The following is a 19,039-nucleotide window of genomic DNA, read 5'->3' as shown; positions in this document are numbered from 1 at the left end:
GATTCCTCCTGCCCAATGATAGCATTGAGAGGAGGCATGAATGGTGGAGATCCTTAGCGATAGATGTCACCTTCTTGAGGCAGTGCTTCTTTGATGGTGAGGAAGGCTGTGCTTCTGATGGATGTGGCTAAGTCCATCATTCTCTCTAGCATCAGCCATGCTGTTGGAATTGCCATACAAGGCCATAATACAATCAGTTAGGACAACCTCTGAAATACATCTATAAAAATTTGTTAAAAGTATTCGGTGACATGCTAAATTTATTTAAAACTTCTAAGAATGTAGAGGTGGTGGCACAGGGCAGGGCTTCTTCATGTACATCTACGTCCTTGGTGCACAGTAAGACATCTGAGATATTAATACCCTTCGAATATGAAGCTGATAACTCTTTATTGGGGACTCACGAAGGGAAACTGGAGCGTGGATGTCCGACTTTCTCTTTCTGAAGTCAAAGATTAGTTACTTGGTTTATGACGTTGTGAGAGGATGTTTGTGTGGTATTCTAGCTCTCTCCTTTATGCTGACTCATCATTACCCATGACAGACACAAAAAGCTGGAGTAACTAAGCGGGCCAGGCAGTATCTCTGGAGAAAAGGAAGAGGTGACATTTTGAGTCTTGACCCTTCTTCAGACTTGTCTCCAGATGCTACCTGACCCGCTGAGTTACTGCAGCTTTCTGAATTTATCTTCGGTTTAAAAGCATCTACAGTTCTTTCCTGCACATCATTACCCATGATTAGCCATTAACATGTCTGATCATGGATAAGACAGGTTTGGAGGGATATTGATTGGCAGGCAGGTGGGACTATTGTAGCTGGGACGTTGGCCGGTGTGGGCAAGTTGGGGCAAAGGGTCCGTTTCCACACTGTATCACTATGACTCTCTATAATGTCATTGGTGAATTTATAGACAACATTGGATCTGTGCTTGTCCACACAGTCATGGATGTGAAGAGAATAGAGAAGGGGTACTTGCTCCAAAACCTACTCACATATCTCAGTGTGTGCTCACTGACCTGCCATCTGCTCTTCTGTGGGTTTTTAAATACTCGTCCATGTTGTCACTTTATCCTGAAACCTCCTCCTCCCTTACAGTACCTCATCCTCCAGTCCTTCCAGTCTCTAATCCCTTGTGGAATCCTGGTTTTAATTCCCAACCACTGGTATGGTTGTGCCTTCAACGGCCTAGATCTAATCCTGTGGAAGTGCCCCTGTAAAACGCTCAAACTATGATCCCCTTTTCAGAACCAAATTCTTTAACCTAAGTTTTGATCATTTGCCCTTTTAAACTAGTGCCTAATTGCCTTGACAATGTTCCAACAATAAAGGCATTATACGAATCGGAGTTGTTATTGTTAGGCTTGTCAGCTAGGTAACTTTGGCTAATCTCATAAATCTGTGATAATCCCAGGCACTGATCCTAAATGTAAATTTACTATCAGTGAGCAGTTAAAGCTGAATTCCTATGATTGGACTGAAACAGAAATTCATAACAGGTTTATTTTGTCAATTGGCTTAATCCACTGGCTGCCTGACAATGTTCATCTGCTGTGATGCATGATTGTAAAATTAATAACACATGGTCTGTTGCTTTTTTTTTAGTACCTCCAGTAAATCACTACAAAGACTAGCTGTGTAGATCCAACAGTAATTATATGACAAGGGTGATGCAAGTCCATTCGACAAGCAATGTTTAATAATGGCGGGAATAATAATAATAAATACTTTATTGATCCCCTCAGGGCAATTCAGATGTCCAGAAGCCAACCACCAACAAACCCACACATTCAGAACGAAAGCAGACAAAAAAAAAAAAAATACAATATGGACAATAACTGACCATAACAAGAGGAGTTGAGTATAGGAGCAAAGAGGTCCTTCTGCATTTGTACAGGGCCTTATGAGACCACACCTGGAGTATTGTGTGTGGTTTTGGTCTCTAAATTTGAGGAAGGACATTCTTGCTATTGAAGGAGTGCAGCGTAGGTTCACAAGGTTAATTCCCGGGATGGGATTCCCGGGATGGCGGGACTGTCATATGTTGATAGAATGGAGTGGCTGGCCTTGTATACTCTGGAATTTAGAAGGATGAGAGGGTATCTTATTGAAACATATAAGATGGGTTTGGACACGCTTGAAGCAGGAAACATGTTCCCGATTTTGGGGGAGTCCAGAACCAGGGGGCACAGTTTAAGAATAAGGGGTAAGCCATTTAGGAAGGAGATGAAGAAAATCTTTTTCACACAGAGGGTTGTGAATCTGTGGAATTCTCTTCCTCAGAAGGCAGTGGAATCCAATTATCCGTATGCTTTCATGAGTGAGTTGGATAGAGCTCTTAAAGATAGCGGAGTCAGTGGATATGGGGAAAAGGCAGGAATGGTGTACTGAGTATGGATGATCAGCCATGATCACAGTGAATGGCGGTGCTGGCTCGAAGGGCCGACTACTGCACCTATTGTCTATTCTCTAATTTCTTGCCTTCCATTTTCATATCATCACTTCTCCTTTCTGAATCTATGCTCAGCTTTCCATCCTTTTGCCAAGATAATACGAACTCTACATCCACAACACTCCCAAACCTACATATCAGTATATTGATTACTACCCTGTTCAGGTACAACCCATCCAGCTATACACATCCAACCCTCTCCTGAAATAGTTCCAGTGTCCCTGCAACCTAAAGTTCCCTCTTGTACCAACTTTATAGCCATGCATTCATATACACCTGACCCCCAATTCCATGGTAATTACTGTCTTCCTAACTCATTAAACACAATATGATCACATTTTCGCAAACGCAATATGATCACATTTTCTGTCCACATCATTGAACCAGCTTTCTATTCTCTCCATCCAAAGCTTTGGCACCTGTCAGTCATGCCCAGATTAAGGGCGCCAGGAAGGCAATGTCGCATTTGAGAATCCCATTATTCTCCTAACTGGAGACCCTGCTCGAACTATTCCTTCCTTGAATCTTCTCCTCTCACCATTTACAAGTGAGCTTCCTATTATGCTACGGCCTTGGTTATGACTGCACCTGCCAAGGGAGCCCTTTCCCCCCCATCAGCGTTCAAAACTGAACACTGCTTTAAGACCAAGGTGGCCCCATGGATCTCTTCAATTACCTGCCAGCTCTTTTGACCATCACTGCCAAATAATGGAAATATACAGACAGACTTGATACACTGCAGTTCCAATACATCCACAGCAGACATCATCTTCCTAACTCTAAACACATCTCTAGAACAACTAGAGAACAAGGACACCTATGACAATCAGTCTGAACAAGGGTCCCGACCCGAAACGTCACCCATTCCTTCTCTCCAGAGATGCTGCCTGTCCCGCTGAGTTACTCCAGGATTTTGTGTCTTCCTTCGATTTAAACCAGCATCTGCAGTTCTTTCTTACACACCTATGACCTATGTATTGACTATTGCTAAGCCTTCTCCACATCAGTTCCAACCAAACTGATCTCCAAACTCCTGGACCAAGGAATCAGCACCCTTCCTCTGCCACTGAACCTTCTGACCAATTGTCTGCAGTCAGTGAGGCTAGGCAAGAACACATCCTCCACAATAATTATCAAGTTAACCGCAAAGATGCTTTCTCAGCACCCTACTATACTCCCTATACATAGGTGTGTGGCCAAATTTAGATCTAACTCCATCAACAAGTATGCAGTGGATACCACTGTAATGGGATGGATCTCGCACAATGATGACGCAGAGTACGGGAAGGAGATAGAGAGCTTTGTGACATGGTGGCAGGACAACATCCTCTTCTTTCATATGACTTTCATATGAAGAAAGACTGGATAGACTCGGCTTGTACGTGCTAGAATTTAGAAGATTGAGGGGGGATCTTATAGAAAATTACAAAATTCTTAAGGAGTTGGACAGGCTAGATGCAGGAAGATTATTCCCGATGTTGGGGAAGTCCAGAACTAGGGGTCACAGTTGAAGGATAAGAGGGAAGTCTTTTAGGACCGAGATGAGAAAATAATTTTTTACACAGAGAGTGGTGAATCTGTGGAATTCTCTGCCACAGAAGGTAGTTGAGGCCAGTTCATTGGCTATATTTAAGAGGGAGTTATATGTGGCCCTTGTGGCTAAAGGGATCAGGGGGGTATGCAGAGAAGGCAGGGACGAGATACTGAGTTGGATGATCAGCCATGATCATATCGAATGGCGGTGCAGGCTCGAAGGGCCGAATGGCCTACTCCTGCACCTATTTTCTATGTTTCTATGTTTCTTCAATGTCAGTAAAATGAAGGTTAATTATTGACTCCAGGAAGCATGGTGGAGTACATGCCCCAATCAGTATCAAAGATGTCGATGGAAATGGTTGAGTGCTTCCAGTTCCTGGCCATAAAGATCTATCCTGGACCAAACACATTGATGCTGCAGCCACAAAAGCACACAAACATTGCCTGGGGTGATGGGAGAGACAGTTGCGATATATCCAATCTCACTCCCAATTTGAGTCTTTTAGATAGACGCATGGGTGTGATGCGAATGGAAGAAAATGGATTACTTGCGGTCAGAGGATTTTGATTTACCCTGATATCACAATCGCCATGAACATTGTGGGACAGAGGGCCTATTCTTGTGCTGTATTGTTCTACTTTAATAATCCTTCTTCCTGAGATGAGGACATTTGTCATGTCTCCAACGAATCTGACAAACCTCTACAGATACACTGCAGAAAGCATTCTGTCAGGTTACATCACAGCTTGGTTTAGGAACAGCTCTGCCCAAGACCTCATGGAACCACAGAGAGTTGTGGATGTAGCCCAGTCCATCATACTGACTGGACTCCCCACCATTGACTCCATCTTCACTTCACCCTGCCGCGGGAACACAGCCAACATAAGGATCTTTTTCACCCCAGTCATTCCTTGTTCTACGCCCTTTCCCATTGGGCAGAAGATACAGAAGCATGAAAACCCACAACACCATAGTCTGGAACAGCGTCTTTCCCTCTTTTATTAGACTTCACAATGGTTCTTCTACGAGCTGGATACAGTCCTGATTTTCCAACCTACCTTATTGTGGACACTGAACCCTTTCTTATGGAATAGTTATGTCACAATGTTGAGAAACTATATTCTGCATTGAGATTTTCTCTTCATCTCCCTTTTGAACTTGTACTTGCCTTGATTGTATTCATGTATAGTATTATCTGTTTTGATTGGATAGCATACATAAAAAAGCTTTTCACTGACGCGCAATTACAACAATTGCGTTACAATTTATTAAATGAGCATTTGATGTAAACCCATGTTAACCACTTTAATACTAAAGCCTTTTTATTTGGACAACACAAATACAGGATACTTACTCATATCCATAAATAGTTGCCTCTTCTCAACCATGGTCTTCCCTCTCCTTCCGCACTCCTCAATCATTCTAATGAAAGAGAGAGAAATGATTGTTTGAAGGACATCAGCAATTTCTAAAAAAAAAGATCACTTTATGTTCATCATAATATGTATTTTTTTTCATATGTGGTTATAACCCGCCCTAATTGTGAACCCTGACGAGAAAGTATTCAAAGCACCAGCTAACAATGACCCAAGCCAAAATAAGTTTACCCAACTAAATACAATAATGAAACTCTCCCCGCAAACAATCAGACAATGAGCAAATAAATATGCTGCCTTGAATCACAAAATATTTTTTTACCATAGCCCTGAGGGATAAAGGTTCACAAATGTATACCAATCATATTTCACATAAGTAAATTACAGAAAAAAAAATCGAGACAAAGCCGCATCAGCCTCATGTGCATACTCTCCACATTTGATTTATGCAGATGGTCGCCGACAGTTCAATGATCTTTTTAAAATGTACACGTTTATTAACATTTTCCAAAATTTAATACAATTAAAGCCCTGTTCCACGGTACGAATTCATTGCAAGAGCTCTCCCGAGTTTGCCCTGATTCGATCTCATAGATTTAAGGTAATGGTCACTTGTCGGTACTCGGGGCTCTCGTGGACATTTTTCAACATGTTGAAAAATCTTCACGGATCTTCTCGTACTTACCTGCCATTAGCGAGTCTTCCCGAGTACCTGCCGTTAGCGTTACGAGCCGCTAAGAGACGTCCCCGAGCTCCGACGTACCCGCTACGTTCATTCTCCGTGCTTACCACAAGTTTGATTTTTTTTAAACTCGAGAGAGCTCTTGGAATGAACTTGCACCGTGGGACAGGGCTATTACAAACATTTTTTGGTCTGTAATTTATTTATGTGAAATATGATTGGTATACATTTGTGAACCTTTATCCCTCAGGATAAATGAATTACAAATGAACTGACTTGCAGAATCCTACTTCATGCAAATGCTCCAATACATTTTAAGCACGTTTTCAAGTTAGTAATAATAACAATAAATAAAAAGTTTCATGGTGTTCATTCATGACTGGTTACAATATATACTCCATTAAGTTAATGATGTGTAGTGTTAGGATGATTATTGAATTACGTGAAAGAGTTATAGCAATTGGATGTGGAGTGATACTGTATAGATGACTGTACAAAAGGCATGTTTATGATATTGGACAAATTGGTTAACGAACAGTAATAAGCAACCGAATCCCAAGAACAGTACAGGTACTTTGAAAAATATTAACATTGAACATAAATTATATTCCATAAGACAATGGACTGAATTAAGCTGGCAGCCGATGACAACCCCAGTGGGAACTACCGCTGTACAATAGAGTGCATAGCCCACTCTATCCTGGATGAACCGAGTCACAGAGGGCATAGGTGTAGGGTGAGGGATAAAAGGTTTAGAGAAAAGCAGAGGAAGATTTTTCACCCAGATAATAATAATAATAATAATAATAATAATAATAATAATAATCATAATAATAATAAATACTTTATTGATCCCCTCAGGGAAATTCAGATGTCCAGAAGCCAACCACCAATAAATCCACACATTCAGAACGAAAGCAGACAACAACAAAAAAAAATACAATATGGACAATAACTGAAAGCAATAAATACTTAAAAAGACCCAGTAATTAAATATAAAAAATGCAAAGCATCCCCATACAGCCTAGCAGTCAGTATTATAAAATCTAATGGCTGCAGTTGTGAAGGATCTCCTAAACCGCTCCGTTCTACAGCGCAGGGAGAGGAGCCGGTTGTTGTTCCGTGTGCTCTTTTGACCCTCCAGAATTTCATGGAGGGGGTGTCCGGAGTAGTCGAGGATGACCTGCACCTTGCTCCTCATACGTCTCTCAAGCACATCCACCATAGTCCACTCTCCCCCCCAGCACTGAACTAGCTCGTTTTACCAGCGTCCAACTTCTTGCTGTTTTTAGCACTGATGTAGTAAAACAAGAACAGCATGTTATTACGCACATTGAAGGATCTGAGCCTTCTGAGGAAAAAGAGTCTACTCTGTCCTTTTTTTGTAGAGGGCATGTTTGTTGACTGACCAGTCCAGTTTGTTATCAAGGTGCACTCCCAGATATGTATATGTCTGCACCACCTCAATGTCCACCGCTGCAATGTTAACCGGCTGAAGGGGGAGCTTGCACCCGCCAAAGTTAACCACCATCTCTTTGGTCTTGGTTGTATTCAGGATGAGACAGTTCTCTTTACTCCAGGCACAGAAAGCACTGGTCATGTCCCTGTATTCCTCCTCATGCCGTTCCTTACACATGCCACAATCGCTGTGTCATCTGCATATTTCTGTATGTGGCATGTGTCAGACTTATAATTGAAGTCTGCAGTATACAGGGTGAAGAGGAACGGGGCCAGAACCGTTCCCTGTGGGGCTCTAACATTGCACACCACTGTCCCGGAAACGCAGTCCCCCAGCTTAACAAACTGTGGTCGACCCGTCAGGTAGTTGAATATCCAGGAGATAAAGGTGGAATCCACCCACATCTTCTCAAGCTTGTCTTTCAAAATCAGTGGTTGGATGGTGTTGAACGCACTTGAAAAGTTGAAGAACATAATCCTCACGTAGCCACCTGGTTCGTCCAAAAAGGAGTAAATCCAGTGCAGCATGCAGCGTCATCCACACCAATGTTCTCCGGGTACGCAAACTGTAATGGGTCTAGTGCGTGCTGGGCTTGTGGTCTCAGGAGACAAATAAGTAGCCGCTCCATTGTCTTCATGATATGAGATGTAAGGGCCACCGGTCTGTATGGTTGGAATCTTGAATATACTGTGTGATGTGGTCATGTAAATAGGTACTCTCACAGCTTTTATACGACTAGACCAGTGCTTGAATCACTTAAGTATAGCAAGCTCTGAACCAAGTGCTGGTAAATAGAACTGAAAGGTAGGCATGCACTTCATGGGCCAACAAACTTGCTTCAATGCTGCATAACTCCGTAGCTCTAATATTGGAGGGATGATAAACATATTGCTTTATTCAAGTTTTTTAAAAGATGGAAATAAATAGTTGTGAACACACACTTTAGTTAGGAGCAATGTGTTTACCAGAGCAGTAAAGATGTAATTCAACTTAGCACTAAATTTTTCAGAGCGTTGAAAGTTAAATAGGAATCATGAGAAAATTAAAAGGCAAACAGCAAATTATTTATTTCATAAATACAAGCCAGAATAGGGTCTCAGGCCACTCGTGCCTACACCATAATTTATTCAGATCATGTCTAATCTCCCACTGATCTCTCATCGATGTCTGATTCAAAATGAATGTTATGAGAATACAAAATACATAATTGAAATCAAAGGGTGTTACAGTGACGCAGCGGTAAAGTTGCTGCCTTAGAGCGCAAGAGGCACAGGTTCAATCCTAAACTACGGGTGCTATCAGTATAGAGTTTGAACTTTCTCCCTGTGACTGCGTGGGTTTTCTCCGGTTGCGCCCATTTCCTTCACACTCCAAAGACGTACAGGTTTGTAGGTTAATTGGCTTCAGTAAAATTGTAAATTGTCCTTAGTGTGTGTAGGATAGTGCTAGTGTACGGGATCGCTGCTCAGCATGAATGGCGGGCCGTTGCCGCATTGTACCTCTAAAGTCTAAAGTCTAAATTTTGCCTTATAATTGAAGTTCATTGAAAAACTTGATAAAAAGAAAATGATAAAGATAAAGGAACAATATTTAACTGCAAGAAAAAAGAACATCAGAATAGAAAACATGGTTCAAATATTAATTTAGCGATGACAATAAGGTGAAGCTTCCAATTATTTTTGACTTGAAGTCGCTGGTGTTAGAATCACTTGGAATTTTCTTGTTTTATACTTGCTGAGCATGACTGAAAAAGGGGGCGTTTGCCACACCTGGGAGTAGGTGGGATGGACATGAAGTGTGTCAGCCAGCTGTGAAAGATGGAAAGTGATGCAACTTATGTTCAAAGTGGAAGTGCAATAATGGTCTGGTTGGTGAAATTGCAACCAGCTGGAATAAAATGCGATGAGTTTTTCCTCGAGGTGGAACCTCCAACAAACTACAATCAGAGGGATTCTAAATAACAAATATGTGCCAATCATTCGGCTAATGGGCAGAGAAATGACAGATGGAGTATAATCCAAGTCAGTGTCAAGTGGTCCACATTGGAAGGTTGAATGTCAGGGGAAACGATACAATTAAAGGCCGGACCCTTAACAGCATTGATGCACAGACAGTGGGCCAAAGGGCTTGTTCCTGTGCTGCACTGTTCTATGTTCTGGGACATAGCAGCCCAGTTGATTGATATGCCCTCAAACATCTAAAACATTCACCACTGAAGGCTCAGAAATAAATCACTAATCCTTCACTATTGCAAAGTCTAAATCTAGAATTTCCACCCCAACTACACTGTGGGAGTTCCTGCACTTGGCCTGCAGCAGTTCCAGTAAGCACCACCTACACAAGGCTAATCAGAAGTTGGCAATAATTTCCGGCATTTAAGCAAAGCAAATGTCTATAAATTAATCCTAAAGAAAACAAACTAATATTGGCAGCCTATCTGAAAACATGGCTGCAGTCATAGTTTCCTCTTGGAAATACATTCATGTTGTTATGAAGTCAGTTTATGTCCCCTGGTCTGGGACAAAATGCATTGCAATTACCGTTGTGATTATTGTGCTGGAGGCTGACTAATGTGCACTTAGCAGAACTTGTATTCAAAGCACTTGTGAAGCTGAAATTCTGCAGTGATCGAACAAAGATTAATGAAAATGTGTCAATGGATCGATAAACAAGACTTTTGAAAAAATCAATAGAAAATAATCAACAATTGCAATCAGGGACTGCTTTTTATGTAAATAAAAATGTCCAACCCCCACCTTCTCCCATGCATGACGAGTCTGGTCCATAAGGAGGAAATTTAACTTTATTTTACAGAGAGAGGTGCATGTCACCATTATCGTATCACTGTAATTAAACTTGCTTAAAGTGCTGCGAAAGTAAAGGAAAGAGTTAAGGAGTGTCGATAAATCTGGGTGGGCACACAGGAATGCAAAAGTAAGGGGAAAATACAATAGCTATGAAGTTGACATAAGTAAAGCAAAGAGGAGGAACAATCGTGTCTATCAGGTTGGCAGATTGTTGGCAGCTTGTGGCCTACCTACATGCAATTTGTAATATGGCTGAGGAGCACAGATGCAAGAACGGAACTCACTATCAAAACATGGAGGGGACGGGGACACAATTTTTTGACGGTCACGTGCGCATGCGCACACTCACACACGCGCGAGGATTCAGAGGCTGAATCCAGCGCTAAAAACGGCGATTTTAAAATCGGGATCACAAAAACTTGGGGGGGGGGGGATGTCCCCCACCTCTCAAAACATGGGGGGGACATGTCCCCTCTGGCCCCCCTGGGTTTTCCGCTGTTACACAGATGCAACATTTCTATGCATGCTGATGACACAAGGCTAAGTGGGACGCTGTGTCGTGGTGTTTCTGCAAAGGTGATAAATACAAGCTAAATGGGAGACTACAGCGGAGTAATATTCACACCACCAAAATGCCAGGCGTATCGTCAATACTACTCAAAACCTCAGCAACATCCAGGACAAAGCAGCCCATATTACTGGCATCCCATCAACCAAGCAACCAAGCAAGTGTGTTATCATCCATTGAAAATAAATAACACACAGGTAAAATAAAAATAACATCCACAATCCCAAGGCTTGCATACATTCATGCTTATCCATATTATCATATTTAGCATACTGGAACTGCTTGTATTCGTAATTGCTTTTGATTAATCCCATACATGCGAGGCAATTTTATTCTATCAGCAAATGTGATGTGATATACCCAGTGTACGGTTTGCCCAGGTGATCTCAATATCCAAGTGCGAGGTTACAATTTAAAATAATAGATGACAATGGTTTGGATTCACATGAAATTATAAATTCACAGCCAGGCCTCCAAATAATATGAAATTAAGTATCTTCCCCACAACTTACACTTGGAGTGGCGTCCACTCAAACTAATCATAGATAAGCCACTGGCTTCACTACCTTTTAAAAGCTGTGGAAGTGTGGGGTGAAAGTGTACCTAATCTGGAAGGAGGACTGGATATACAATGTAATGTGATAAAATTCAAGAGTCAAGAATGGTTAATTGCCAGAGGAACCGACAAAAGAACAAGTAAATTCTTACTTGCTGTAGCTTCACTGATCCATTAACAAAATATGACACGAATAAATAAACACTATTCAATAATAAATATTCAATAGGACCATCAAAACATTGTCCATAGAAGGATCATGGTTGCCGAGGTAGGGTTATGATCCAGAACCTGTGCACCAATTTCATAAAGAGAGCACCGTTATTGTTCTTTGCATAGCCAAATAAATGGAATTTAACCTGTTCTGAAGCACTTTTATCTAAGCAAGTCAGTTTTCCCTTTTAGTAACTTCGTCATTGAGTTATAGAGTCATACAGCATGGAAACAGGCCCTTCTGCCAAACCCACACCGACCAACATCGGCCTGCGTTTGGCCTATATTCGTCTAAGCTTGTCCTATCCATGTACCAAAGATAGACACAAAATGCTGGAGTAACTCAGCTGGATAGGCAGAATCTCTGGATAGCAGGAATGGGTGGCATTTCGGGTTGAGGCCTTTCATCAGACTAAGAGTCAGGGGAGAGCGAGGAAACAATAGTCTATTTTACATTTTCCTTGAACTACATCAGTTATGATCTCTTACACTTCCTTATCTCTGTAACTCCCTCTCCCCGACGCTCAGTCTGAAGAAGGGTCTCAATCTGAAACGTGACCCATTCCTATCCAGAGATGCTGCCTATCCAGCTGAGTGACTCCAGCATTTTGAGTCTATCTTCGGTATAAACCAGCATCTCCAGTTCCTTCCTACACTATCCATGTACCAGTCCAATTGTTTCTTAAACGTTGTGATAGTACCTGCTTCAACTATCTCCTCCAACAGCTTGTTCCATGCAATAACCACCCTTAGTGTGAAAAAGTTATCCCTTCGATTCCTATTAAATCTTATCCCCTTCACCTTAAACCTATGTCTTCTGGTTCTCAATCACCCTACTCTGGGCAAGAGATTCTGTATGTCTATCCAATCTATTCCTCTCATGACTTTGCATACGTCTATAAGATCACCCCTCATCCTCCTACTCTCCAAGGAAAAGTCCTAGCCAGCTCAACCACTCCCTATAGCTCAGACCCTTGAGTCCTGACAACATCCTCGTAAATCTTCTCTGTACCATTTCCAACTTGACTACATCTTTCCAACAAAATGGTGCCCAGAACTGAACACAATACTCTAAATGCAGCCTCACTAACGTCTTATACAACTGCAACATGACCTGCCAACTACTTTGATAATCGCAGCAAATAAATATTAAGTATACAGAATTTTTCCAGAAAGGAAACAGGAATTTGGAGGAGAAACCCCCCATGTCATCCTTCGCTAATTTCAACTACCTCTACCACCGCAACTCCTCAAACACCAATTTGTGAATGGTACATGATTATTATCACAGAATTCTACATTATAATTACTGAAAATAATCTTACTCCTCAGTGTAAAACAGCAAAATAAGAGGTCACTGTAGAATTTACAAAGTAATTCAAGGTGATTTTTACTTCAGGTACATTTTACTCTAAGCAGCCATTGAAAAAAAATCAATGCCAAGAACCTTCAACTGATTTTGGACCGACTCCAACTGCCCATAAATAAAGTCAAATTTGATGGATAAAGTATGAAACAAATAACATCTATACCTTTAAACAACAAGGGAAGCTGCAACAACTCCAGAGATTTCTCACTCTCCTCAACATCACAGGTAAAGTCTTTGACAGAATCAATTTAACTTCATTGCTCACCAGATCCACCTGGAATTACATACAGATTCATAGCAGGAAGATAACTTGCAGGCACAATAACCCCATGATGCCAAATTCTCGGAAAATGAGGGGAAACATTTGGTCGTATTTGTACAAAAAAAACTCCAACACTGTGCAAAGTGAACCAGAGATCTGTCTGTACACCAGTTAATAGGAAGGACATACAGAAATATCCTGGAAAATAACAGAGGCACCAATAATCGTGGATTTAAACTACTGCAATATTGCACATGGTAATCATTTCTGAGGCAGTATATTTCCTACCAGACAAGGAAGAAGACATTGCTAGCTCTCATTCTAAGAATGAAATAACTCCTATTAAATAAGCATCAGTAGGAAAAAGAATACAGAAATAGTATTCATCGTGATAAGGCTGCTTTGATTAATCTTTTTTTTACATGATTAATGAATAATCAATTAAAGAGATTACATTTCTAAATTCTCTTCTCTAAAGCTAGTACGATAATAAGATGGTACGATAATTCCTTGTTTTGTAAATAAATGTTTGATAACTTTTCAGCCAGGTAATACAGTGAAGCTGAGCAAAAACATAAACCTAACCAATTAGTTAAATGCATTCAGAAAATCCCGAACAACAAAATGATGAATAACTGGATTGATTTTCAAGGCAAGAAGGTGAACATTTGGCGTAACTTTCTTGTGAACAAAAATAATATGAATTTAGCGCAGTGCAAGCATTTTGAAACAATTTTCAAATATCATCTGGAACACAAACATGCCTTCAAATTTGACCCAGTTCCTTCAAACAAGTCAATTGGCATTCAATCTTGCACAAACCAGGGAACAATTATTTTGCATTTCAAGAAGCAATCAACAGAAACACCCAAGTTTGTTATTGAACATTTGACAGCTTTAGACAGAATTTTGTTTGAAACTTTGACCGAAAATGTCAACATCAAAAATGACTGGAAAGCATAAGGTCTGATAAATCCCACGTACGAGAAAGGGAATTTGTGATATGGTCTCTCCAGAAAGAATGTCTAGAAGCCAAAGCCAATGGTGTCATATACAATACAATACAATACAATTTATTTGTCATTTGAACCCCATTGGGGTTCAAACGAAATGTTGTTTCTGCAGTCATACACACAAAAAAGAACCAAGACACAACACAATTTACACAAACATCCATCACAGCGCATCTCCTCCTCGCTGTGATGGAAGGCAAAGACTTATCTCTCCCCTGCACTCCCCATTCTCCTCCCGATGTCAGTCAAAGTCAAAGCCCCCGGCGGGCGATGGTAATTGTCCCGCGGCCATTTACGCCGCGCCGGGTGATGCAAGGCCACGCTCCGGGTTTTGTTGTTGGACCCCAAAAAGCGGTCTCCTAGCAGGGACCCGCGGGCTCCCGGTGTTCCTGTCTGCCAGACCTGCGGTAAGCCTCCGAATCCCCAGGGTCGGGTCTCAGCAGCGCGCCACCACCTCTCCTCCCGCTACGAACTCGGCCAGCTCCGCGATGGTAAGTAGGTCCGCAGGCTCCGCGACTGGAGCCCCAGGTCGTTCCTGCCGGAGGCCGCTCCACGGTGCTAGGCCCCAACGACAACGGAGACCCGACAGAGAAAAGGTCGGGTTCTCCGTGCAGGGGATAGATTTTTTAAAGTTTCCCCCACCCCCCGCCCCCCATACACATACCCACACACATACCCACACACATACCCACATATTCAAGCCTGCAAGACAATTTGAAGACATTGAAGCGAGAAAATGCTGTCCTGGAAAGCACACTTGAAAAGATGTACAGAGCAAGCATAATTCTTCCTAGCTCAGCTGAATCTGAAAGATATTTTAGTGCTGATGTTTTGACTTCTTCAAAATTAATCAATTAATCAGTTAATCAGAACGCATATCAACATCATTTCAACTGCCTTACATTGGCAATGGAAAAATCAAGGAGCAATCCAGTATGCTTCTTGAATTAGAGGGCATTAGTTGCAAGGAAGCAAATAGTTGTTTTTCACACTTTAGGCAAAGTATATACCACAGGGAACGGTAAGGATTACATTTTTTGTCAATGCCCACAACAAACATTGAGGAGAACAGTAGAAGACTTCTAAAGACACAGCCAGATTATTGAAAGGATTAGGCAGATGGCAGATAAAGTTGAACACAGAAATGCAAAGCGATGCATTTAGTTCTGAGGACCAAACTAATTTTAACAATACATTACTAAAGCGGTTGCAAACATCCAGGAACTATATTAATACACAGCAGGACAGTAAAAAAAAAAATCATGAAATATTCTGGGCTTCAGAATTTATGGCATAGAACACAATCTCCAGGAAACTTCACTCATGCTATTGAGGGAGTTGCACGTAGGTTCACAAGGTTAATTCCCGGGATGGTGGGACTGTCATATGCTGAGAGAATGGAGCGGCTGGGCTTGTATATTCTGGAATTTAGAAGGATGAGAGGGTATCTTATTGAAACATATAAGATTATTAAGGGTTTGGACGAGCTAGAGGCAGGAAACATGTTCCTAATGTTGGGGGAGTCCAGAACCAGGGGCCACTGTTTAAGAATAAGGGGTAAGCCATTAGAACAGAGATGAGGAAACATTTTTTCACACAGAGAGTTGTGAGTCTGTGGAATTCTCTGCCTCAGAGGGCGGTGGAGGCCGGTTCTCTGGATACTTTCAAGAGAGAGCTAGATAGGGCTCTTAAAGATAGCGGAGTCAGGGGATATGGGGAGAAGGCAGGAACGGGGTACTGATTGGGGATGATCAGCCATGATCACATTGAATGGCGGTGCTGGCTTGAAGGGACAAATGGCCTACTCCTGCACCTATTGTCTATTGTCTATTGAAACATTGTTGAGCCAGAACATGATTCTTGGAATCGAGCTTCAAGGAGGAAATGAAAACCTTTGATAAACATATTTTCCCGAAATGTGGATTGAACAGAGAGGAAAGAGATGCAACTCTTGAGCAGAGAAGGTTCAGAGACAATAGACAATAGACAATAGGTGCAGGAGTAGACCATTCGGCCCTTCGAGCCAGCACCGCCATTCAATGTGATCATGGCAGATCATTCCCAATCAGTACCCCGTTCCTGCCTTCTCCCCATATCCCCTGACTCCGCTATTTTTAAGAGCCCTATCTAGCATCATCCCTCTAAACTCCAGAGTGTACAAGCCCAGCTGCTCCATTCTCTCAGCATACGAGTCCCGCCATCCTGGGGATTAACCTTGTAAACCTACGCTGCACTCCCTCAATAGCAAGAATGTCCTTCCTCAAATTAGGGGACCAAAACTGCACACAATACTCCAGGTGTGGTCTCACTAGGGCTCTGTACAACTGCAGAAGGACCTCTTTGCCCCTATATTCGATTCCTCTTGTTATAAAGGCCAACATGCCATTCGCTTTCTTCACTGCCTGCTGTACCTGCATGCTTACTTTCATAGACCGATGTACAAGGACCCCCAGATCCCGTTGTACTTCCCCTTTTCCCAACTTGGCGATTTTTAGATAATAATCTGCCTTCCTGTTTTTGCTACCAAAGTGGATAGCCTCACATGTATCCGCATTAAACTTCTTCTGCCATGCATCTGCCCACTCCCCCAACCTGTCCAAGTCACCCTGCATTCTCAAAGCATCCTCCTCACAGTTCACACTGCCACCCAGCTTTGTGTCATCTGCAAATTTGCTAATGTTACTTTGAATCCCTTCATCCACATCATTGATGTATAGTGTAAATAACTGCGGTCCCAGCACCGAGCCTTGTGGTACCCCACTAGTCACTGCCTGCCATTCTGAAAGGGACCCGTTAATCTCTACTCTTTGTTTCCTGTCTGCCAACCACTTCTCTATCCATGTCAGCACTCTACCCCCAATACCATGTGCCCTAATTTTGCCCACTAATGTCCTATGTGGGACCTTATCAAATGCCTATGTGGGACCTTATCAAAGACAGTAGAAACAAAAAACTGCAAGTGCTGGTTTATACCAAAGATAGACACAAAATACTGGAGTAACTCAGAGGGTCAGGCAGCATCTCTGGAGAAAAAGGATTGGTGAAGTTTTGTATCGGGATGTTTTGGGTCGGGACCCTTCCCGACCCAAAACATTACCCATCCTTTTTCTCCAGAGATGCTGCCTAACCTGCTGAATTACTCCAGCACTTTGTGTCTAATATTCAGAGAAGATTTGATAGAACGATCCAACAAAAACAAAGAGAAACTAGCTCTACTGGCCAAAGGTTCAAGAAACAAAGTACACAGAGTACACATTTAAGTAGAGAGCATGGATAAACGACTTGAATAGGAACGTAGGCGGACTGATTAATGGGTTTGCGGACACAAAAAAATTGGCAGAAAAACAAACACTAAAGAAAATTGTGAAAGTGTATAGAGGGACATAGATCAGTTGGAAAGTTGAGAGGTGCCATAGAATTTAATCAAGACAAAGGTGCGGTAATTCATTTTGTTTCATTAGACGCTAACAAGACACAGACAGTAAATACCAAACACCTTAGGAATGTTGATGTACAAAGGGACCTTTTAGATGCAAGAAAAAGTGTAGAAAGGAACTGCAGACGCTCGTTTATACCGAAGATAGGCTCAAAATGCTGGAGTAACTCAGCAGGTCAGACAGCATCTTTGGAGAAAAATAGGTGGCATTTCAGGTCGGACACTGAAACGTCACCTAATCTTTTTCTCCAGAGATGCTGCCTGACCCACTGAGTTCCTCCAGCATTTTATGTCTATCTTCGTTTTGAGTCGGAACCCTTCTTCAGAGTCTGAAGAAGAGTTCCAAACTGAAATGCCACCGATTGTTTTTCTCCAGAGTTGCTGCCTGACCCACTGAGTTACTCCAGCATTATGTGTCTATCTTAGGGATGCAAGAATGCAACTTCCTGAAAATAGTGACACAGGTCGGTCAAGTGGTGAAGACATTCAGCATACTTGCCCGCGTTGGCTAAGGCACTGAGCATCAGTGGTGGGATGTCACATGTCAGCAACATAAAACACTGGTCAGGCCACAGGTGAAATATTGTGCATAGTTCTGGTCACCACGAGAAAGATGTGGTAGATTCAATAGGATGATGCCTGGAATGGATGATTTTACTCACAAAGAGAGACTGGATAAATTGGAATTTTTCTCAGAGGAACATAAGAGGCTATCAAATGACTTTACATCTACATCTATCAATCTATCTATATATTATATATTACTAAAATAAAACTCTCATCTTGTTTGTTTCTATATTTATCTATCTATCTATCTATCTAAGTGTGCGTATGTGATCCCAGAACTATTTCAAAACGGTACATGTTATAATTTTTGCACCACCTTACTCACAATCGTCTTGTGGTGGTTTGTGTCAAGTTTCGATCAGATTGATGTTGTATTTTACAATTGTCAAGCCCTACCTGCTAAATTGTTGCTATCCCAGGAAACTGAGTCCTTGCCAGCAAATGACCTTCAGGGGAAGAATCTGCCAGCCTAACCCAGCACATTTGTGATTGCAAAGCCTTTTAATTGCTCTCTAAATTGAAAGTTTAATAATTAGATTTGGATAACAGTGAATAGGAACGTAGATGACCTTGTTGGTGGCACCTACATCATATTAAAGAAATAAAAAAATGTTAGTGCAGTCGCATTTTATTTAAGTTTAAAATGAGGGAGAGTGAAAAAAATGAACTGGCCTGCACAGTTGGGGGCTATGGGTGAGTGGTGGAATATTGCATTGGGGGAGCGGGTTGTGTTGGGGGAAAGGGG

The 19,039-nt window shown here is 41.8% G+C and overlaps 1 protein-coding gene across 19 annotated transcripts in view; it reads right to left on the bottom strand.

The window, feature by feature from the left end:
• The window catches only part of dtnb (dystrobrevin beta), a 448,064-nt gene that overhangs the window by 285,473 nt on the left and 143,552 nt on the right, over positions 1-19,039 (bottom strand). For all 19 annotated transcript variants that reach the window (XM_033021441.1, XM_033021431.1, XM_033021442.1 and 16 more), the window contains one exon: positions 5,341-5,408. In XM_033021441.1, coding sequence (XP_032877332.1) covers positions 5,341-5,408 — 68 coding nt within the window. The remainder of the gene's footprint in view (positions 1-5,340; positions 5,409-19,039) is intronic.

Source organism: Amblyraja radiata, chromosome 5 (assembly GCF_010909765.2).
Source record: "Amblyraja radiata isolate CabotCenter1 chromosome 5, sAmbRad1.1.pri, whole genome shotgun sequence".
Taxonomy (NCBI): domain Eukaryota; kingdom Metazoa; phylum Chordata; class Chondrichthyes; order Rajiformes; family Rajidae; genus Amblyraja; species Amblyraja radiata.
This window is presented reverse-complemented; position numbering and strand designations above follow the sequence as displayed.